General features: G+C 40.1%; 1 protein-coding gene across 11 annotated transcripts in view; it reads left to right on the forward strand.

The window, feature by feature from the left end:
* Nucleotides 1–23544, forward strand: part of LOC138964665 (tyrosine-protein phosphatase non-receptor type 18-like) — a 46952-nt gene extending 23408 nt beyond the window's left edge. The window contains exons 12-20 of one of the 11 annotated variants that reach the window (XM_070336676.1): nucleotides 552–614; nucleotides 3407–3465; nucleotides 4889–4928; nucleotides 5780–6157; nucleotides 9080–9124; nucleotides 14274–14360; nucleotides 16189–16203; nucleotides 17483–17517; nucleotides 22537–23544. In XM_070336676.1, the coding sequence (XP_070192777.1) occupies nucleotides 552–614; nucleotides 3407–3465; nucleotides 4889–4928; nucleotides 5780–6157; nucleotides 9080–9124; nucleotides 14274–14360; nucleotides 16189–16203; nucleotides 17483–17511 (716 nt within the window). In that variant the 3' untranslated portion in view covers nucleotides 17512–17517; nucleotides 22537–23544. The remainder of the gene's footprint in view (nucleotides 1–551; nucleotides 615–3406; nucleotides 3466–4888; nucleotides 4929–5779; nucleotides 6158–9079; nucleotides 9125–14273; nucleotides 14361–16188; nucleotides 16204–17482; nucleotides 17518–22536) is intronic. The other 10 variants (XM_070336678.1, XM_070336680.1, XM_070336679.1 and 7 more) reach the window with 10 other exon arrangements.
* The last annotated feature ends 691 nt before the right edge of the window (nucleotides 23545–24235 follow it).

Below are 24235 nucleotides of genomic sequence, written 5' to 3' on the forward strand. Positions count from 1 at the left end.
TGATTTGTCGGCAACTGCAGTAGTGTAGATAAACAACACGATGATCTGCATGGCTAGTTTCTTTTAATACAGTGGATGCTGTAAAATATTTTATATAATATAGTCATAGTTTGGCTAGCTTTTCTTATTTTGAACATTCTTTACTTTCGTCTCTGCTTGTTTAAATCATTTGCATTTTATGACTGTTTTGCAGTTTGGTTTTGATGGCCTTACTATGGCTGATGGGGGTCTATGTCAACCAAAAGAGTGGGATTCCCTGTAGGTGGAGTTCCTGTAGAGGGATTCCCTGTATACAGGGAATCCCACAGGGTCTAGTTCCTGTAGTGTTTCGCTGATATCACTGAAAGTCACGTGATGCTTAGCGACATCGGTAGAATTTGATGTTTTTCGATCTTTTTCGATAATTCTAAGAAATTCAAGTATGGTTTGCAAGTTTTATTGAAAAACTCCAACCCTCTACAGGAACTCCACCTACAGGCAATCCCACTCTTTTGGTCGACATAGACCCCATCAGCCTTACTAAATGTTGAAGAAACTGTTGCTCGTTGCAGCTAGTGTACCCGGAAATTACGAAAATTACCAGCTACCCGTTTACAACAACACAGTGTTCCCAGGTTGAGTTGCATGAAATGCTTTAAAAAAAAAAAATGTATTCTAACTTCAATTTAAAAAAAAGAGAAGTGTTTGCTTGATTCCAAGGTCAGCGCTGTTGATTGCATTGTTTAAGTAATTCGTTTTGTCATTTGATAATACTGAGAACAGTATGTATAACAAATTACTGGTTCTGTGTTATTTGTGGGCTGAGGTTTGGCTTTGGCTATGTTTTGTTATACATGTATCACACATTGATATCATCATTATGGTGCGCATTAATATTGGGCTGTACGTATAGCAAACTTGCTTAACAGGTGGTTGTGGTGTTGCGCTTTGTTTTGATTTTAGTGCTTATGTTATCCTTTTGCACTTATGTTTTCATCTGATTTTGGTTTTGGTGCTTTACAGTTTTATTCCTGCTCAAAGATACAAACATTGTGCAGATTGTGGATTTGATATTATTGCATGTTTGTAATCCTGGTTATAGGTGATTAAAAAAAAATGCTGCCATTGTACTTATTTCCTCATAGTGACTGTTAGTGTGTTTAAGTCACCATGCAGGCATCATGCGAGGATATTTAGGAAGATTAATGTTCCTGCATGTTCAATCCTGGTTTAAAGTGATTTAAAAAAAACAACTGTCATGATGTTTATTCCTCACAGTGAATGTTAGTGTGTAATCACATATGCATCATGTTAGATGTGAGTATATTTAGGAAGAGGCTTCTGCATGTACAGAACAGTCCGTTTAAAAAAAAAGTCAAGATTTTTGTTTTCAATGCATATATATATATTGATATAGGCATGTCCATATAGTCATGAGCACATTAATTTGCCATGTCTTACACCACTGAATCAACCGCATGGCAGATCAAAGTCCTTATTGCAGATCAATGGCTTTGATAAACTTGAGGCAGCAAACGATTTTAAACTATTTGCATTGAGCTGACTGTTAGAAATCATTGCCAGCAAATATAGACTCAGAGATTATTCAGGACTGATAGCTCAGATACTAGAGTGATTCAAGCCCACAAGCAATTTAGTTCTTCTGGAGACTGCATTCATGGGCTAAATCTCCCACCCATCTTTTTGTGCACAAGTGGGGTTTTACCTGTATGACCATTTTTCCCCCCACAATTTAGGCAGCCAATTGTGGGGGGATGCATGCTTGGTATTTTATGTTTCTATAGCCAAAAGAACTCTGACATGGATTGCAGGATCTTTTCCTTGTGTGCTTGGTTTTGTGCTTGCTGGTACACACAAAGGGAGATAATTAAGGCACTAGCAGGTCTGCACAAAAGTTGACCTCGGAGACTTGCTTAACCCACCAGGTGCAGCTGGGATTCGCACACTCAACCTTCCACATGGAAGGCTGACGTCTTATCCACTATCCACTAGTTCAATATACCGGCACGGTTGGCCTAGTGGTAAGGCGTCCGCCCCGTGATCGGGAGGTCGTGGGTTCGAACCCCGGCCGGGTCATACCTAAGACTTTAAAATTGGCAATCTAGTGGCTGCTCCGCCTGGCGTCTGGCATTATGGGGTTAGTGCTAGGACTGGTTGGTCCGGTGTCAGAATAATGTGACTGGGTGAGACACGAAGCCTGTGCTGCGACTTCTGTCTTGTGTGTGGCGCACGTTATATGTCAAAGCAGCACCGCCCTGATATGGCCCTTCGTGGTCGGCTGGGCGTTAAGCAAACAAACAAACAAACAAATTTTGGCTTGCAAAATTCATGCTATACCTAATTATGGCTAAAATACAATTCACTAACATTCATAGCCACTGATGTATTCACTTTATGTTTATGAGCATGAATATGAACAAGTTGAAGGAACGTACATCAGATACAATAGCGAGCATTGCTCAGTCCCTTGCTTATACATTTTGATTCTCTTTTTTTTTTTCTTCTTTTTTTTTGGTACAAGAATTTAAATGTTACGCTTACCTTGAATTTATGTGCAGTGTCCCTTTGCCTCGCACTGTAAATGTTACATTTTAATTGCTGTTTCTTAACTTTGTTTTATTCAAACTTTGCAACAGCACACTGTATATTTACAACCCTTTGTAAGCATGAAACAAATTGCAGCATGTCTTTCCTTGTATATCAAACTGCATGTTGTTATTTACAAATTGATTCAAGTTTGATGCTTAGATCAGCATGCAGTTTTGATGACCGAAGGTAGAAGAAACTTTAATTCTGGAGTGTGTAAGCATGCAAGCGTGCTTGCACACGTATATATATATGTGTGTGTGTGTGTGTGTGTGTGCATTCCTGAGTGTGTTTGTGTGTGTGTGTGCATGTTTGTTTGTGTGTGTGTGTGTGTGTATGTGTGTGTGTGTGTGTGTGTGTGTGTGTGTACATACATGTGCAAGTGTGTGTGTGTGTGTGTGTGTGTGTGTGTGTGTGTGTGTGTGTGTGTGTGTGTGTGTGTGTGTGTGTGTGTGTGTGTGTGTGTGTGCGTGTGTGTGCAAGCAAGCGCGTACAGGCTTTCTCCTCAACAAAGAAGTATAAAATAGTGATCTTTAATTATTTCTTATAGTCTGTTACATGTTATTTTTGTGTTAAATGTAGTGATGTCTTTCCTTCCTCTTAATTTTTGTTGAACATTTAACTTCAACTGCGCGTCAGAATAAATGCTGTTAATTCCTACATATACAATACACTATCAAAATTAATCAAGATGCTTTACATTTTCAAGGGATATGTCATCAAGATTCTGGAAAGATTTAAATTGATGTGTGTTTGTGCTCTTGTTAGAGCTGAAGGTAAATGTGCTAACTTTCTTATTATCTTTGATGTCTACTTTCAGACCAGAGCATGGCTTACTATGCTAACAACGTCCCTGCCATGGCAGCTACTCCGACTGAGGTAAGTGTAATCGTTTGATTTTCTTTTTATCCCAGATTATTTTATGGGAAAAGCCAATGAGCATGATTTTTTTTCTGGAGGAGAAAGTGTCTGTTTTCATCTGTGATCTTCTCATTATTTTTCTGTTGTATGTATCGGTCTTCTCATTACATGGGCTGCAACTCCCAAGTACACTTATGTTTTGCACAAGTTGGTTTTTACATGTATGTCCATATTTTCCTCCACGGTTTAATGGGCGGTTCTGGTGAGGTTATGCCCCCTCTTTCTTTCGGCTGGTAACTGGCGCCACCTCGCGACAAGATCACACGAGAAAGGAAAAAAAACTTGCATTGGTCCCAAATAGCATATCGGTTTGGTAACAGTTCGTGTGTAAGTCGTGCATTTTATATGGTAAACAGACAATGGTCGGTTCTGGTGAGGTTATGCTCCTTCTTTCTTTTGGCTGGTAACTGGCGCCACCTCGCGGCAAGATCACAGGAGTTGTCTCGCATTATCACCCCAGAAGCGCTCATTAAGCAACCATATTTTTGGGGGGTAACCCGAACTCTTGACATGGATTACAGGTTCTTTTCCGTACATACTTTGTCTTATGTTTGCGTTTATACCTAAAGGGAGATATTATATAGGCACTAGCAAGTCTGTACAAAAGTTGACCTGGGAGATCTGAAAAATCTCCATACTTAACCAACAAGGTGCAGTCATGCTTCGAACCCTTAACCTTCCACATGGAACATGTGAGGTCTGGCTAAACCACTAAGCTAATGGGCTCATCCCAGCGTAGGTCAATCACCATGCTTGTGAAAGTTTTGTATTGTATTTTATTAAACGTTTCATGCATTAGCCTTTTTTTTTTCTTTTTCTTTTTTTGTTGTCGTGATTTTGGAAACGTGAAAGCAGTGTTGCCTGTTTCGGATTTCTTTGTTCTTATGGCACAATGAAAATGTCATTGTCATACAACAATGCCTGCAATACAGGGACGCTTCTAGCTGGTCAAGATAGTAGGAATGCCATTATAGGCGTCAGCAGTTGGCAAAATGTTGACTATTATTTCAAATCACCCAAAACTTGCTTTCATGTGAACAGAATTGCCAAACTTTTTGAGGTCGATGGAAAGGTGATTAGATTACAACTGCCTAAAAATAGCAAAAACTTCCATGGCCATTTCATCAAATTTTTTGTAGAAAATATATACTAAAGTGGTACCTGCGATGTGGCCCCTCCGATGAAAGGACACCTCCCTTAAAAGGACACCTTATGTTGACCCTTTGTCAATAATAAATACCTGTCATGACAGGCCACCTGCAATATAGGGACACATTTTGCTGGTCCTTGAGGGTGTCCTTTCATCTCAGGTACCACTGTAGCGACATTCCTGTGACAGGCACAACTGTATGATGAAAAACATTGTGTGTGTGTTTCTCAGGATGGACCAGCCCTTCCTGATAGACTCTACAAGCCTGAAGGTCAGTCAAACAAGGGACCTTTAATTTAGATGACACATGTTGTGTAGTATTTTGGGCAGTTATCATGGGTTTCTGTTACATGTTTTTGTTTTTTGTTTGCTTAACGCCCAGCCGACCACGAAGGGCCATATCAGGGCGGTGCTGCTTTGACATTTAACGTGCGCCACACACAAGACAGAAGTCGCAGCACAGGCTTCATGTCTCACCCAGTCACATTATTCTGACACCGGACCAACCAGTCCTAGCACTAACCCCATAATGCCAGACGCCAGGCGGAGCAGCCACTAGATTGCCAATTTTAAAGTCTTAGGTATGACCCAGCCGGGGTTCGAACCTACGACCTCCCGCTCACTGGACGGACGCCTTACCACTAGGCCAACGTGTTGCGGTCATTTCTGTTACATGTCATGACATCTAAATGTGTGGGTTTTTGTGTGTGTGTGTGTGTGTGTGTGTGTGTGTGTGTGTGTGAGTGCAATTGCCAATGTTGGTTGTTTGTTTGTTGTTGCTGACTGTTGTGCTCACCTACATCGAATCAAACATGTTTTCTCTGTTTTTTAGACGTTTAGTGTGTGTGTCGCTGTGTGGGTGTGGTTGTTCTTGTTCTTGTTTCATTGTTGATATTGTTTGATTAGCTTTTTAATTTTTTTTATATAATACATTGAATGCTATGCTGTGCTGAGAGATGGTTTGATTCCGAGAGCTGTATACAAATAAACACGATGGTAAAGATGACAGCAATGACAACAACACTGATGATTTTATGTCAGATATTGAGGATTTCAAGCAAGTTCTTCTCCTTGTAATGACTATTTAAAACAATTTCTCCCACCTTCTAATTTCACCAACAGAGGCAAAAACAGACCAACGTGAAAAACATAACTACGACAACGTGGAAAGAACCACCACCCAGCCGACCAAATCCTCCTCCTCCTCCTCCTCCTCCTCCTCCCAAACCTCATCACCTACCAGCACCCTCCCACACTCTCAGGGGCAGACTCGGGCTCTGCAGGCCATCCCCAAGAACCAGAACCCACCTGCAAGTGTACCTGTACAAGTAGTCAAGATTCCTGGCGCTACGGGAGGGGGGCATGGGACTCAAGGATGGGTGACGGCGATGGGCGGTTTGCCGCCGGAAAGGGCAATACCGACAAGACGAGTGTCAGAAAAGTCCAGGGGTCATCCTACACAGCCGACCGGCCCTACGGTGGTTAAGACTACACAATCAAGTAAGCATTCTTCTGCACCGTTTTTGTTTTCCTTTGTAGTTCGTCTTTGTTTTGACCCGAGGCCATGTTTTTCTGTTTTATGTCGAATTTATGTTTTGCAGCTTCTGTTTTTGTGTTGTTGTTGTTGTTGTTTTAATGCTGGGCACAGGTCATGTTGTCTGTGTGTCAAGAGAAGAGAATCAAAAAAACAATAAAGGTAAGTTGTTGGAACGTTTGTTATTGACAAAACTTCTTCTTCTTCTTCTGCGTTCGTGGGCTCAAACTCCCACGTACACTCGTGTTTTTTGCACGAGTGGAATTGTACGTGTATGACCGTTTTTTACCCCGCCATTTAGGCAGCCATACGCCGTTTTCGGAGGAAGCATGCTGGGTATTTTCGTGTTTCTATAACCCACCGAACTCTGACATGGATTACAGGATCTTTTTTGTACGCACTTGGTCTTGTGCTTGCGTATACACACGGGGGTGTTCGGACACCGAGGAGAGTCGCAGCACACAAAGTTGACTCTGAGAAATAAATCTCTCGCTGAACGTGGGGACGAACTCACGCTGACAGCGGCCAACTGGATACAAATCCAGCGCGCTACCGACTGAGCTACATCCCCGCCCTTGACAAAACAATATGTTACATTCACAGATATGTCGAACCAGAGGTCTTTTAAGTGCACAGACAAACAAATATTAATCAATCAAAAAAAGAAGACTTAGCTCGCAAGAGAAGAGGTCATGTTTATTTGCCTTCATGTAGAGCAGAGGTCACGTTTGTTTGTTGTGATTTGTCTTTGTGACTGGCTGACTGATGTTAAGGCCCATGTTTTGGTAGGTATTTTGTCTTTTTTTGTGTGTGTGTGTGTGTATCTTTGTTGAGGTCAGAGGGCAGGTTTATCTGTTAATGTGAATCGTCTTTATGTAGATCAGTAGACATGATATTTTATCAACTGTTTGTCTGTTGGTATGACTGACCCTGTTGTGTTCTGCTGATTTTATTTTTTAAAAGTTGTGTGTCTTCTTTCAGTTGTATACCGTACTTTCCGGGTGACAAGGCGCTTCGTTATCTAAGACGCACCCCCTTCTTTTAAAAAAAAATTGTAATCCAGTCACCCATTGGACGCAGGGGGCCGATAGGGCGCACCAAAATTGAAAAAGTATACCGGTAGTCGAAGAATGAAAATAAGCCCGCGAGATCAAAGCCAGGTCCATTGTTTATAGACACGACCTTCTTCCCAGGGGTCAATGACCCAGTTTTTGCCATGAGAGGTGGTTCCTGTCATATCTGAGAGAGGAAACACTTCCTGCTTCGGGGTCAGTGACCGAGTTTAACAGAGTCGAACTCTGTGTGTGCGGCGAGATCAAAGACATTGTGATAGCTGGGTGGCCTTGTTTATAGACACGACCTTCTTCCCAGGGGTCAATGACCCAGTTTTTGCCATGAGAGGTGGTTCCCCTGTCATATCTGAGAGAGGAAATACTTCCTGCACCGGGTCAGTGACCGAGTTTAACAGAGTGGAAATAATTATGTGTGCTCTGTGTGTGCGGCCAGATCAAAGGCAGGCATTGTGATAGCTGGGTGGCTTGAGAGCTCGAGGAAACTTGGCCAGGGCAGTACCTAGTAGCTGAAACATGCATTATCACAAGTTGTTTGACTGGTACTCAGGCGGTCTCTTTGATTTTTTTCGTATTTCATACACGGATTAGACGCTTCGTTATACAAGACGCAGGGGTCGAACTCGAGGAAAAAAGTCGCGCCTTATGACCCGGTGACCCGGAAAGTACGGTAGTCGGTTTTTTTTATTTTTTATTTTGTTTTTTTTAGAATTTTTCATATGTCTTAATTTATTATTTTTTTCCCAAGAAGTTTTGTGCATCCTTAAGATCTTAAAGTGAGGCGTGCACAGAACACCATGAACCTCTCTTAACAGTATAACAGCATGAAAAACTATGAAAGTGACAGCATGGGGTAGCTTTGAGAATTGTTTTAGAGTACATGTACTGCAGTGTTTCAAGAATGATTTGCTCGACCTCATTTGGATTTGGTTTTGCATTCATCAGTAGTAACAGTATGTTGTGTACGTGTTTTGTAATTTTTTATCGTCATTGTTTCTTTGTAAGTACCTGTTGTTTGCTTGCCTGTGTGTTTGTTTTGGAGAGGGACTTTACATTTTTTTTACTAACGACAAGTTTTGTGTTGCACACTGCGGATTAAGCTTGCATTATGTGGTGACTGGGATGTTATGAGCTCATGATTCTGAAAAAACAAACCGCGGGTTAGGGGGAAGAATTTACCCGATGCTCCCCAGCATGTCGTAAGAGGCGACTAACGGATTCTGTTTCTCCTTTTACCCTTGTTAAGTGTTTCTTGTATAGGATATAGTCAATTTTTGTAAAGATTTTAGTCAAGCAGTATGTAAGAAATGTTAAGTCCTTTGTACTGGAAACTTGCATTCTCCCAGTAAGGTAATATATTGTACTACGTTGCAAGCCCCTGGAGCAAATTTTTGATTAGTGCTTTTGTGAACAAGAAACAATTAACAAGTGGCTCTATCCCATCACCCCCCTTTCCCCGTCGCGATATAACCTTCGTGGTTGGAAACGACGTTAAACACCAAATAAAGAAAGAATTCTGAAAAAAGTAACAGTTGTCAGAACTTCTTTTTGATCTGCGGTCGGGGTGGGGTAGAATGGTGGGGGGGGGGGGGGGGGGGGGGGGGGAGTTTAGAGTAGAAATAGTGGTGGGAAGGAAGAGGGCTTCCGCTTGGTAGAAGCAGGGTACTCAGTCGCTTGTTGGATCCGTTTCTAGTGCTAAGTGTCAGGCCTACTTTTGTTCTTGTTTTTTTTTTGGGTGGGGTTTTGTTTTGTTTTTGTTGTTGAAAGTTATTGAGATTAATCTGTGTGCACTTTGCTTGACCATTGCCACATCTACAGAACCAGGACTGTTGAAACGACTTAAACCAAACAAAAAACCCAGAGGTAAAGAAACAAAAGCAAAAATAAAAAACAGTGTTGTTTTATCGCCTCACCTATTTTGCCTGGTTGCTTCTTTCATAAATATTTGCTGACTGAGGTTTCCCAAAGTATTTGGTAATGTAATATATAATTATGCAATGTGTGTGCTGCCTGGAAATATTCGCTTATTCTGTGTATATTCTGCTGCAAACTATAATTACTTTACTCAAAATATCAGTCGATAGAAATGTTGGGGTACATTGGAACACCGATTTTAAGACCTGAAAATGTTTGTTTGTTTGTTTGTTTGTTTGCTTAATGCCCAGTCCACCACAAAGGGTGATATCAGGGCGGTGCTGCTTTGAAATTTAACGTGCGCCACACACAAGACAGAAATCGCAGCACAGGCTTCATGTCTCACCCAGTCACATTATTCTGACACCGGACCAACCAGTCCTAGCACTAACCCCATAATGCCAGACGCCAGGCGGAGCAGCCACTAGATTGCCAATATTAAAATCTTAGGTATGACCCGGCCGGGGTTCGAACCCACGACCTCCCGATCACGGGGCGGACGCCTTACCACCAGGCCACCGTGTTGCGGTCCTGAAAATGTGAGAAAATCGGGTTTAATTGGTAAAAGAGGGGTATAAATTTACGAACAAAACATCTCAAAAATAAAAGGGGTCTCTTTAAATCCACAGGGCCTAAGAAGGGAGTTCCACTGTATGAAATAAGAGGAAGAAAAAAAAACGGCACGGTTCAGGCCTAGTGGTAAGGCGTCCGCCCCGTGATCGGGAGGTCGTGGGTTCGAACCCCGGCCGGGTCATACCTAAGACTTTAAAATTGGCAATTTAGTGGCTGCTCCGCCTGGCGTCTGGCATTATGGGGTTTGTGCTAGGACTGGTTGGTCCGGTGTCAGAATAATGTGACTGGGTGAGACATGAAGCCTGTGCTGCGACTTCTGTCTTGTGTGTGGCGCACGTTATATGTCAAAGCAGCACCGCCCTGATATGGCCCTGCGTGGTCGGCTGGGCGTTAAACAAACAAACAAACAAAAAGACAGGGTTTCTTTGTTTGGTCAGAGAGCAATAACTCCAAAATAATAAAATATACGCTTTCCCTTCTAACATCAATAAAAAAAATTAGTCAGCAGTGCAATTTGTTTGTTTGACGCATAACATATACTCAACTAACAGATTTGAAACAAAACATTTATGAAAATTGATTGATGTCAGAATTTTTTCTTTCCTTATTTAAAAAGCCTTAAAAAATGTCAAAATATCTAACCTTTCAAGAAGAAGAAAAAGAGTCAGTGTTCTATCAAAAATAATTTTTTTTAAAGTTAGTGCGCTAAGAGAAATAAAAGAAGTTTCTAGGTTTGATGTTGAAGACTATACTAACACATAAAACCTTAAAGTTATAATATATTGATAAAACAAAAATTAGCTAATTCTAAACCAAAGTTGGAAAATAACTAAGCTTTTGCTTGAAAAGAATTATTCTCATAAGCACAGAGGAAAGAAGCATATCCTAAAAGTTTGGGAACAATTTGGAGGGTGATAGATTTGTGTAGTCGTAGCTAGCTGGCACTTAGCTTTTCGGAATGCTAAAGTTTGCATTGCTAGATTAGTAGTCTGCATGAGTGGTGTCTTGCTGTGCTGGTGATTAAATTAAGTAATTACTGGGTATTTCCGAGCATAAAAGACAATACTGCATGGTGGGAGTCATCAATTGTATTATATGTATTACTTTTTATAAGTTCCTGCTCGTCATTTGTGTTTTGCAAGATTGGCTTTTTGTGGTTTTGTTATATGTGTGGTATTATTATTTGTTTTTGTTGTTTTGTTATTTTTTGTCAATAAAGTCACTTCTGTGGCGGTAGTATTGAGTGGAATTTTTCTGCTTATTGACCGCATGCTTACACATGTTGGCTGGTTTTGTTTGCTTTATTTTGAAGCCTGGTTGACATGACATGTATATATTATTATACATAGCTGCCAACCCTCCCGGATTTTCCGGGAGATCTCCTGAATTTTACAACTTCTCCCTGCTCATATTCAAGACTAAACAGTCCCCCTGGACCCCCTGGCTCCTGGATTTTGACTTCAGAAGTTTGGCAGCTATGTATATATTGTACATGTACACGCAGTTACGTCAAACCTACTGTGGCCATGTTCCTCTGTATTTAGCAAATTTCGGGAGATTTTTCTTTTTCACAAGGTGCTGCTTGAGGGACTTAAAATATCTGCCAAAATATGTATCAAGGTTTTAATTTTGAAGAGAAAAAAAGAGATGAATAAACTGTGATTGCAACAGCATTTTTTAAAACCTGTATTAATAATAATAATAATAATAATAAATGAGCATTTTTATAGCGCAACATCATAACTTTACAATTATGCTCTTTGCGCTTGACACATTTAAAATTAAAACACAGTTATACAAGCATTTACATCTACATTCATATGGTCAACAACGCTTAATTAATAGCCTAACAATTTAAAATTCGATCAGGTCCAACAAAGGGTTAATCATTCCTTGTGTTCTTTTACCTCTGTCCTATTGTGCCCCTGTATGATTTCCCAGTTAGTTGCCCTCTGTCCCATTGTGCCCGTGTATGATTTCCCAGTTAGTTGCCCTTGTTCCATCGTGCCCTGTCCCATTGTGTCCCTTTCCCATTGTGCCTCTGTCCCATTGTGCCCCTGTATGATTTCCCAGTTAGTTGCCCTTGTCCTATTGTGCCCCTGTATAATTTCCCAGTTCGTAATGCCCTTGTTCCATTGTGCCCTGTCCCATTATGATTTCCCAGTTAGTTGCCCTTGTTCCATCGTGCCCTGTCCCATTGTGCCCCTGTTCCCATTGTGTCCTTGTCCCATTGTGCCCCTGTCCCATTCTTCCCCTGTTCCATCGTGCCCTGTCCCATTATGCCCCTGTCTCATTTTGCCCCTGTCCCATTGTGCCCTTTTCCCCATTGTGCCCATATCTCATTGTGCCCCTATCCCATTCAGCCCCTATACCATTGTACCCCTGTCCCATTGTGCCTCTGTCAGATTTCCCGGTTTAATTGCCGTTGTCCCCTCATGTGCCCTGTACGTTGTCCCCATTGTGCCCTAGACTAGTTGTACCGGCCTGTCCTTTATGTCATTATCCAGTCTATGTTCCTGTCCTTTTTGTCATTATCCAGTCTATGTCCCTGTCCTTTTTGTCATTATCCAGTCTATGTCCCTGTCCTTTATGTCATTATCCAGTCTATCACAGTCCCTGTCCTTTTTGTCATTTATCCAGTCAATGTCCCTGTCCTTTTTGTCATTATCCAGTCTATGTCCCTGTTCTTTTTGTCATTATCCAGTCTATGTCCCTGTCCTTTATGTCATTATCCAGTCTATGTCCCTGTCCTTTATGTCATTATCCAGTCTATGTCCCTGTCCTTTATGTCATTATCCAGTCTATATGCCTGTCCTTTTTGTCATTATCCAGTCTATGTCCCTGTCCTTTATGTCATCCAGTCTATGTCCCTGTCCTTTATGTCATTATCCAGTCTATGTCCCTGTCCTTTATGTCATTATCCAGTCTATGTCCCTGTCCTTTATGTCATTATCCAGTCTAATTGTCCCTGTCCTTTATGTCATTATCCAGTCTATGTCCCTGTCCTTTATGTCATTATCCAGTCTAATTGTCCCTGTCCTTAATGACCCATTTTCCCTTGCATTGACCCCTTTTCCCCCAGTGCCCCTTTGCTTCGTCCTGCTGTGCAATTTTATGTCCTTTGTCCCATTTTACACCACATCCCATTTTGCTTTTCTTGCTGACATAGGCAGAAAGTAAAATAAATCTCTTTTTGATGATGTCTTTATGTAAGATTTTAATGATACAAAATATGTCCTTAATTTTCTGCTCAAAAGAAATTGTGAGTGAATTTGAGAATTCCTTGTTTTCTCAATAAGCAAAAAACGATTCCTTAAACTACCGGTGAAATCTGCCTTACTGAGGATATTATTAATGCTCAGAGGAACGTGGGATTAGTTATGCAATTATTACTGTACATTCTGAACATATGACCTGGTTAGGCAGTTTAGTTGTGTGTAGAATTTGCTGTCAGTATCCCATATAATTTAAAGAGTCTTCTTATGCCAGCTGGGCGAAGATAAATCGAAACTGCATGGGGAGTGTATGTACCCTTATTTTTCTTATGTTTCTATAAGTAACAAAAATGTAGCTCCTGTAAAAATCGGGGAAACCCAAATTTGTGCACAGCACATACTTTAATGGAGGTCATGGGGGAAATTACATTGCAGCTCTCATAAAGTGCATGTTGTGTTACTTTTGTAATTTTTCTTCTGGAGGGTTGCTTAACAGTGTTTTGCTACACTGACTGCATGTTGAATATGGATGAACACTTTGTGCTTACAAATTAAAAGGATTTACTGTGGTATTAATTTCCATTAATGACATTTTTTATTTAACTTAAACAATTAACTGCGCACTAGTATAAATGAAGAACTGTTGTGGCACTAAATTTGCACAGATAAATGCATGTTCAAGCACTAACTTTGCATGATTGTTGAAGGAAGATTTACTGTGGAATTTTTGTAGATGAATATTGAAGAATTTAAGGGTTAAGAATGTAACAGCATGCACATTTTTGGGTTGATTTGAATCGGTGATTTGCCGGGATGAATGTTGAAACGTATGTTCCACTGTGCTTGGATGTAAAAGATCTTGTACATCACCATAGATGTGTCCAGGCTTTTACATGTGATGAGCATTGTACCACTTGGACGCATACCAGAAATCAACTATCCGGCTGATGTCTGTGCAGAGTGGACATTTTTTGTGGAATTATTTTCATAAATGAAATAAATGTCAATTAATGCAAAATGAATTCAGCAACGAATTCTCCCTCAGCACACACAGAGCGCAGCCAGGCTGTGGATTTGTGATATGTGTTCAAGGGGAAGCAGGAATTGCTCTGATTGTGTGTAAAAAAGCAGAGACTGGACAGATCTGATGCATGGCTGCATGGGATGACCGTTCACACAGGAAGGAAAGTAATTGTTTTGAGCTTTTAACTGTGCATGAGTTTGAGAGAAGATTTGATGTCGTTGTGTATGTGTGATGTGTTGTGTATGTGTGTCATGTATGTGTGATGTGTCATATTGTGTTACAACAGGACCACCTGGCCCTTCCCAGCCTGTTGCGGCACCGGTCCCGCCACCCGGTGGGGTACACATTTCTAAATCAGGGAAAAAAATTGTCTGTGAGTATTCCCTAAATGTTGTCCATAATATACAATTGCTAGTTCATTATTTATTTATTGTCCATATCCATGTCATTGTGGAAACAATTATTATTTTAAATGCGATTGATACATGCATGAGTTAACATTCTTTTATCTTTTTATCCGTACCTGAGGAACGAATATCAACACTATTCCATAATAAAAATAATCAGTTTTGTCCTTCTCCTGAAAAGCTGTCTAGTTACGCCAAAATTCCACGACGATGTTGATATACACAATTGCTAATCCATTATCTATTTATAATCTCCAGAATTAGCGATGTGTAAGTGACTGTCATCACAGTGAACAGTGAACATTTTGAGATTCAGTCAGGGTGACAACAAACCTCACACACGGCTAAATTGGGAGATTATTGCTGTTTTTATATTTGTTATTTCATTATATACTTTTTCTGTTTTCGTTTTGTTTGTATGTTTAATTTGTGCGCGTTTACCTTTGTTTGGTTTTTGTATGAAGAGTAAGGGTGTTATAAGATAAGAACTTGTTTCCAGCTTTTTATTTGTGAACATTTTAAGAGTCATGTACCGTGGAACTAAATCCCTTTTAAGACCTTCACAAATCTGAAAAAACAGGTCTTAAAAAGGAAGGAAGCCCTAAAAATGGAGGTAAATTTACAGAGGTTATGAACAGAAAATCTGAAAAAAACAGGTCTTAAAAAGGAAGGAAGCCCTAAAAATGGAGGTAAATTTACAGAGGTTATGAACAGAAAATCTGAAAAAAACAGGTCTTAAAAAAGAGGGAAGCCCTAAAAATGGAGGTAAATTTACAGAGGTTATGAACAGAAAATCTGAAAAAGCAAGGTCTTAAAAGGGGGGTTCCACTGTACATGCACAATGTATTACCTTAGGCTATAGAACACAACAATCAGATCTTATAGACAGGATCATTATTTCCACTTGCCAGTTCAGTTTTTCATGATGTACCAGACCTTGGAACCCATACAATTTCACCGTATTTTGTACGCATGATTGTCTAGAATACGATCAGTACGCTCAGTTGAAAATAATACGACGAGAAAAATCTGTACACTACTTTTCTTCAAAAGCATATCCCAAAGCCGATCCACTATTTTGACACATGCATGATTACAGTTTTTGTGAGTAAAGAATGTTGATAGAAGCATTTGTTTTGAATGTATTATAGTAAACTTAATCATAGATGTTCAAATGCTGTGCGGAGTACGCTCATTTTTCTGAAAATACACCAAGTTTGTTTGAGAATACTCCAAGTGCAAAAGAGGGGTTCCCAGGTCTGATGTACGTTCTTCATTGGTAGAAAATAACCATACATACATTGCTTATAGAGGAAATCACTCAGTGTAGATTGCACATCAAAGTGATTTTTCATCGAGATGTTTTGTTTGCAGTTTCACTGTAGCCGTTATACACTTCAGCCACATGTAAAAATTACTTGTCATTTGTGTGTGTAATAATTAGTGAGACGGGGAGAAGGTGACATGACAGCAGGGTTCTTAAATGGTACATTTTGTGTTCGTGAATAACTTGGGAAGGCTAACACTTAAGTTGGAGATAGTTGCCATTGTAAGGAACATGAATTATTGTTAAATGATAATCATAGGACGGATGCTTTTGGGATGCAAGTCCTACAATAGCTCTGAGCGCAGTGCAAGGTATGTTACAGAAATTATCAAAATTGTCTGGACATGTTGAGAAAGACAAAGCTTAAAATATGCATGGTTGTATGAAAATGTGTCGTTCAGAGCTTCTCGGAGCTGAGAATTTTATGTACAACATTAAATTAATGCGATTTTCCATACATTTCAAAGCCCAAGCTGAATTTTGTGAGTGATTTTATTCGTCAGAAAATCAGCACTTAAAAGTAGTTCTAAACCCCAGCTTTGCTCACACTAAGAAAAGGTAAAGGTAGTTCCATTACTGACATGTTAAAGTTCCAGGGGAACCTAGCTGATGTTAAAGATCTCAACGACGGGCGCAGTGGCGAGGTGGTAAGACGTCGGCCTCCTAATCGGGAGGTCGTGAGTTCGAATCCCGGTCGCTGCCGCCTGGTGGGTTAAGAGTGGAGATTTTTCTGATCTCCCAGGTCAACTTATGTGCAGACCTGCTAGTGACTTAATCCCCTTCGTGTGTACACGCAAGCACAAGACCAAGTGCGCACGGAAAAGATCCTGTAACCCATGTCAGAGTTCGATGGGTTATAGAAACACGAAAATACCCAGCAGTTGCCAGTCCCCCGAAATCGGCGTAATTGCTGCCTGAATGGCGGGGTAAAAACGGTCTTACATGTAAAAATCCACTCGTGCTAAAAACATGAGTGAACGTGGGAGTCTAAGCCCATGAACGAAGAAGAAGAAGAAGAAGAGAAGAAAGATCTCAACTTCAGCTTTATAAGGGTGGTGCTCATCATCTTTTTAACTTCTTCAACTCATACAGAATTCATCTACATGTATTCTCAAATGCCTGGACTTTCGTTTCATGGGTTAATTCATGTGTTTTCATAATAGCTCTGTGAATGTCAAACTTTCCTGACCCAAAGATGCAAATTAGTGGCTGCTTGAACTTATCCTTATTAACAAGTCTAAACAAAAAAATTGCTTTTTTTTTGCCATTAGTTCTGACATGTAGTATTATTGAGAGCATGTGGAGAATTTAGTGAAGAGGTGAATCAGCTAGACTCTCTGAATGATCGTGTGTTTAGCGTGCAGGTGCTATTGTGTTTGTGCATGTAATTGGTTTTGTCTGAGTGTAAGGTCATAGGAACATGATAGGCTTGGCATAATTGGTTGTGAGACAGTGTACACTCTTAAAAAAAAAAAAGACCGACTAATGGTAGCATAGTTATAGCAACTATAGCTAGTGTATCAGTCAGTGAGAAAATTAGGAAGCAGCATATTTCTGGTTGTTTAACATGAATGAAAAATGTTGAACGAACACTATTACCTCAGATTCAAGTCTTGAGATCACTGCAGGGAACAATTGTATGAAACAGGCATTTGAGCATTTAATGAGAACAACTTAAACTTAAAGTAGAGCTCAGCATTTTACTTGTTTGTAACACTTAAATACCTGTGGGGGTATCATCTCTTCCTTTTTCCAACTTAGACAGAGCCAAGCCTGGATTCTTCCTCTGATTCGTGGTGAATACTTTTGTGAAACCTCATAGATTTTGTATTTTCAGTGTAACAAGAGGGAGTAGCCTTAACCTGCTTTATTCTGTCAGTGGCTGTAAAATGATATTATGACATTATCATCTTCCCTCACCTGCTAATCACATGAACTCCCCCCGCCGGTTAGGGGGAAGAATTTACCCGATGCTCCCCAGCATGTCGTAAGAGGCGACTAACGATTCTGTTTCTCCTTTTACCCTTGTTAAGTGTTTCTTGTATAGAATATAGTCAATGTTTGTAAAGATTTTAGTCAAGCAGTATGTAAGAAATGTTAAATCCTTTGTACTGGAAACTTGCATTCTCCCAGTAAGGTCATATATTGTACTACGTTGCAAGCCCCTGGAGCAATTTTTTGATTAGTGCTTTTGTGAACAAGAAACAATTAACAAGTGGCTCTATCCCATCTCCCCCCCCCTTTCCCCGTCGCGATATAACCTTCGTGGTTGAAAACGACGTTAAACACCAAATAAAGAAAGAAAGAATCACATGAACGTCATCCTTGTCATTAATTATTTCTGAGGTCAAGATCAATGTCTGTATCTTAATACAGCATGAGCTGCTATGGATTATAACCAGTCTTTTGTAGTCGTTTCTGTTCTGGTGGTGGAAATTCTCAACATTTCACATAATTATTGGATTGTGCACCAAGAAAATACATGTCATTGTCAACTGTTTTGTTTACACCCTCTGACATGTCACATTTTGGTCAGTCTGGAATACAGTCTGTTCTGAGGGCTCAAGTGTGTATATGGGTGTGTGTGTGGGGGGGGGGTTGAGTGTGTTTGTGTGTACGTTCCTGTGTCACCGTGTGTATACGTATGTGCCCATGCGTGAGTGAGTGTGTGCCAAGTCTTCACATTAGTTTACCAGCAGACAGAACTACCAAATTTACCATTACCGATACTGTTATGCTTGTTGTGAAATGTATCTTAGCGGGTGAGAACCAAAAGGTCGAGGGTCAAAAGGTCGAGGCACAAAAGGTCGAGGACATTTGGTTTGGTCAAGAGTCAAAAGGTCGAGTGCGACAAAAGGTCGAGGGTGACAAAAGGTCAACAGCAAAACGTCTACGGGACAAAAGGTCGAGGATTAAAAAAAAGGTCGAGGATTAGAAATTTCGATTTAATTTTCTGTGTCGATTCGTGAAGAAAATTCTGCTTCGAGTGGGCTGTGCCTATTATGCGTATCACATGGGTGATTTGTGAATATGATCACACACCAACACACACACACTAACGCTCGAACGCGCGCACACGCACAGACACATTCTTAGTATATGTTTTCACAATTTTTGGATGTAGGACAAAACGACAGCAGTAACATTTGTGTACTGCCTTGTCGTTTTCTTTCTGTGATTTGACGAGCTCAATTCTGTGTCTGTGTCCCTGTCCGAATGTAACTCTCTCTTCGTTTGCAATGCTTTTAAACTTTACATATGGGAGAGAAAAAAGAAGGGAAAAAAAACTCAAGCTTTTAGCGTATCAGTGACATGTTTCACCAACAACAATCTGTTGAGTGTCGAGCTGTGTTCACCGTTGACCACACTACGCTTCATTTACTGACAAAGCCGTGGGTCCGTGAACACAAACAAACACCCGTCACTCAACACTGTTTTGAATAACTAAACAAATAACACAACATTTATAAATACACATTACACACATTAAGCAGCGTTTTCTCCAAGCAATAAAAACATGAAAAAAGAATTTAACACACACGTAAACAGAAAATTATGTCGACAATTTTTTAATCCTCGACCTTTTTTTAATCCTTGACCTTTTTTTAATCCTCGACCTTTTTCAATCCTCGACCTTTTGTCCCTTAGACGTTTTGCTGTTGACCTTTTGTCACCTTCGACCTTTTGTCGCCCTCGACCTTTTGACTCTTGACCAAATGTCCTCGACCTTTTGTGCCTCGACATTGTAAAACTCGACCTTTTGTCGCACACCCTATCTTAGCATGATCTAATACGGACCTATCCTGAAGCATGTTCAGATGTTCCATGCACAAGTGTAATCATTCATGCATGAAAATAATTTAACGTCTGTACTTATTTCACTTTCTAAGGACTGTAAGACTAAAATAACGAGGAAAGAAGACTTGCCTATTACCTCAAGCATTTCTGGAACTTATCTGAATTTAAGTGCTAGTGCCATGGAAATTCAATTCACTGTCGTGTGTCTGCATGTCCACGTGTGTCTAACTGTAGCTGTTTTGACATTCAATCAAACGTAACACAAAAGAACTTGATACATTTTCATTCTGTCAACAATTTGCTCAACTAAAACCCCTGTCACACTAAGGCTGTGTCCTCATGGCATTCCCGCGGCGTGCAAGAAAAATTAAGAACGCCGAGGTGCGCGCAGTAGGGTCTCCTACAACGGCGCGCACTTTGAGCATGCACAAAGTACGCGCCGTCGCTCGGCGTTCTGATATGCGCATAGTAGGAACGCCTCACCTCGGCGTTCTTCATTTTTCTTGGACGCCACGGGAATGCCGTGAGGACGCAGCCCTAATGTGACAGGGGTATTTCACAGGTCGTTGAACACTCACACAGTCTGACATAAATTAGTACATAAAATGACCAAATATAAAAATGTCTCTCGATGTTAATGAATTGTCATTAAATGTACACCATTTGGGTATTTAACTACAAGTACAATGGACTGGATTGAAAGTTAATCAAAGTGATGTATGCCCTGTAATTTGTATTTTGAAAACTACTTCATACTAATGGGGAAGGTAAAACACTTTTGTATTATACTGGTGAAGGAATGCTTATTTTGTTTATCTGTTGATTTTTTCACATTCTATTTGTTTTTTAATGATATATACTATGTATAGAAACACTAGGTTCTGTATGCTCATTTCCTTACACGGAAGTGTGTGTTATTTTGTGTTATGTTGGGTGACGTTGCACAAGTTTTTGTTTCAGTACATTGATTTACCTTTTTTTAGCCAGCTTATTTTTTGCAAAAGTACAAGCAGCTAGAACTCGTGTAGGAGAAAAAAGTGTGAGAATTGCGCTATTTTGTTCTCAGCACCTTTTAAATGATGGTTATTTTGGAAGCTTAGTCAGTCTTGTTTGTGCAAAGGCAGCAGATATATATATACTGAAAATTATGATATTTTTTTTTTAGATTCACGTTGTGTTTTAATGTAATCAGTAGATTAATGACATTTAGACAAAGTGCAGTGCGATCATTTTGATGTTGTGAAGACAAAACAGTCACTCACCTATTGGTTCAAAAACCTTTAAACTTCACTGTGTTGTCTTTGTCGGTATGACCCATAGCCTTAGAAATGTGTCTGTATCTCTGAAGCTGGTTTTTTTCCCTTTGAAACTTCATGCTATCCTCAGGCAAGAAAGCGTCAATATACTTAAGTATAACTACTGACTACAAAAGTCATGTCCATGACCCAAGTTGTCCCTCACTGAGTAGTTATAATATATATGCTTGAGTCAGTAAAGGAGTCCGTCGCGATATAACCTTCATGGTTGAAAACGACGTTAAACACCAAATAAACAAACAAACAAACAGTAAAGGAGTAGACACACAAGAAATATGAAGTACATTCAAAATGATGATGATGATAATAACACAATGATTATGTTGGTAATGATGATGATTGCAATGATAATGATGATAACAATTTGTTTTTAATTTTTACATTTAGTCAAGTTGTGACTAAATGTTTTAACATAGTCCGGAGGAATCGAGACGAGGGTGTGGTTTGTGTGTGTGTGTGTGTTTGTGTGTGTGTGTGCGTGCGTGTGTCTGTGTGTATGTGTAGAGCGATTCAGAGAAAACTACTGCACTGATCTTCATGAAACTTTACATGAGAGTTCCTGAGTATGATATCCCAAGACGTTTTTTTCATTTTTTTGATAAATGTCTTTGATGACGTCATATCCGGCTGTTTGTGAAAGTTGAGGCGGCGGATTATGGGATACCCCCCGCGGGTTAGGGGGAAGAATTTACCCGATGCTCCCCAGCATGTCGTAAGAGGCGACTAACAGATTCTGTTTCTCCTTTTACCCTTGTTAAGTGTTTCTTGTATAGAATATAGTCAATGTTTGTATTTTAGTCAAGCAGTATGTAAGAAATGTTAAGTCCTTTGTACTGGAAACTTGCATTCTCCCAGTAAGGTCATATATTGTACTACGTTGCAAGCCCCTGGAGCAATTGTTTGATTAGTGCTTTTGTGAACAAGAAACAATTGACAAGTGGCTCTATCCCATCTCCCCCCTTTCCCCGTCGCGATATAACCTTCGTGGTTGAAAACGACGTTAAACACCAAATAAAGAAAGAAAGAAAGAAAGACTATGGGATTGCATTTCAGCTTGACAGCTTAAAAATTAGTTAATTAGTTTGCTGATTAAAGTTCTCATTAAAACTAATTGTTCGCGAAAAGATTTTAAATTGATTGCATCGTAATCTTCATCAAATTCTGAAATCTAAAAATATATAGATATGTTATGTTTACTCTGAAAATGTGATCACAATTAAAGAAAATAGGTTAATTACCGTAGTACTACGATTAAAATTTAAGAAATTGATTCAAAAATGATTTTATCTTATTCTTTATGATTTCCTGATTCCAAAAACATAAAGATGCAATATGTTGTATTCAGAACAAGCTCAGCAAGTTAAAAAGAATACAAATAAGCTATCCTGATTACCGCAAAACGCTATTGCGCTATGCTGGCTTGTCAATTTCACTTCATGTTGCACGGGAAAAGGGAGAGATTTTGGCCTTGCCGCGGTGATTGACACAGCTGTTATGTCTTTGCGTTCAGTTTCATTCTGCAAGTTTGACAGGTTGACTAAATGTTGTAATTTCGCCTTACGTGACTTTTTCATTTTCTTCAGTTCACTTCATTTACGAAATTGGGGGGGGGGGGGGGGGGGGGGATCTCAATCGGGGTCTTGAATGAAGCTGCTGAGCAGAATGTATGGGGTTAAAATTTTTGTCTTCTGATACTTGCAGTTTTTACGGAGCGACCCCAGCGTGTGTCAGGACCCCGTGACATGCCCGCCCAATGGACGAAGGTCACCAACAACCACAGCCGCAGCACTTACTTGTGAACGTGTTCTTCCCTCTCCTCCCTCCGCCTGGGAATGATGAGTGCACTCCACAGAGCAAATTCATGGTCCCAAGGGGTGTTCATGATGGACCTAATGATTGTGATCACAGCAGTACTGTACTCCCATTTTAAAACATCTTCTCTCCACCTGTGAATGGTGGGTGCACTCCACAGAGCACTTTCATAGCCCCAAGGGGGTGTTCATGGACTTTGATTGTGATCACAGCAAGTACTGTCTTTGTCTGGAATTCTCTCCCTTCCTCCGTTTGCCATTCTGCTTCTAAGGACTCTTTCCGCAGTTCCCTTAAAACGCACCTTTTTCGCGAATCCTTGTAAATTGTCCTTGCCATCTTTATAGACTGTTAGAGGTGAAGTTAGATTTGTTGTTTGAATGTGTCTTTTTTGTATAGTTGCTTCAGCTTTGATTGAGCTGTAGGGTTCTGTATGAAATTTGCATTTAGTCTTTCTTTTTCTTGCTGAGTGTATGTACAGTCCAGAGAGGAGACGGACATGGTGTGAGCTTGTCCAGGGGGGTATATGAACATCTCAGTGGCAGGGGGATGGAAGCACTTGTTAATGAGTGGGAGTGTGTATGCGCGTGGTGTGCACGAGGATGTATGCACGTGAGTGATATTTGTAAATGTGTATTATTATAATATCATCTTTGTATTTATATTATTGAAATTGTTATATCTCGATGTACAGCGCTAAGAGCATAGTTAAATTTGTGAAGCGGCGCTATATAAGCTATCTTTATTATTATTATTATTATTATTACTGTATCCCCATTTTATTAAGACAAGCCAAACATATCTGAGAAAGCAGGGTAAAGAGAGAGAGGATGTCTGCAAGAAAAAGTGGGGGGAGGGGGGTATTGTTTTTTTTAGGTGGGCGTGGGCAATGTCCCTTGAAATGGGGAGGGGGGTGTCTCTTGAAATGGGGGGGGGGGGGGGGGGGGCTGGCTTCTCTTAAAATAGGGGAAGGGGGTGTCACTTGAAATGGGGTTAGGTGGATATAGCTCATAATAAAGGGCTGGGGGGACGTCTCTTGAAATGGGGGGATGTGAGTATTTCTTGAAATGAATGTTCAACGATACTGTATATTTTCTCTAGTGCCTGACTCTTGTCGCCCCCTCCTCCTTTAGTAAGGTTTACCTACATTTTTCCATTTTCTTGTTAATTCTTCTTCTCTTTTTTTCTTCTTCTTGTTTTTTCTTCTTCTTTTTGTGGATCTTCTTTTTTTATCAAAAATGTACTTTAGCAAGGAACATAGATTCATTGCAAGCCAAAGGCAAATAAATTAAAGGCACCGCTTCCTTTGAGCTGGAGACTTGTTGCTTTGTTTTATTTCAAATTTTAATGGAAAATATTCGGACCAAAGCTTTTATGATCATGTCAATAATGATTCAATGCTAAAGCTTATGTATTTAAAGCAGCTATGGAAGATGTAGTGTCCACATATCTAAATATCACATACTATTTGTCAAGCAACTTATGTTCCCAAAACCATGTTTCATCTGGATATTTCTGTGTTCTTGTGGACTATAGTATCTGAGTATATTAACATAATGTATACGGATTCACTTCAACACTGCTGGTATGT

The sequence above is a fragment of the Littorina saxatilis genome, linkage group LG4, assembly GCF_037325665.1.
Source record: "Littorina saxatilis isolate snail1 linkage group LG4, US_GU_Lsax_2.0, whole genome shotgun sequence".
In the NCBI taxonomy this organism is placed as follows: domain Eukaryota; kingdom Metazoa; phylum Mollusca; class Gastropoda; order Littorinimorpha; family Littorinidae; genus Littorina; species Littorina saxatilis.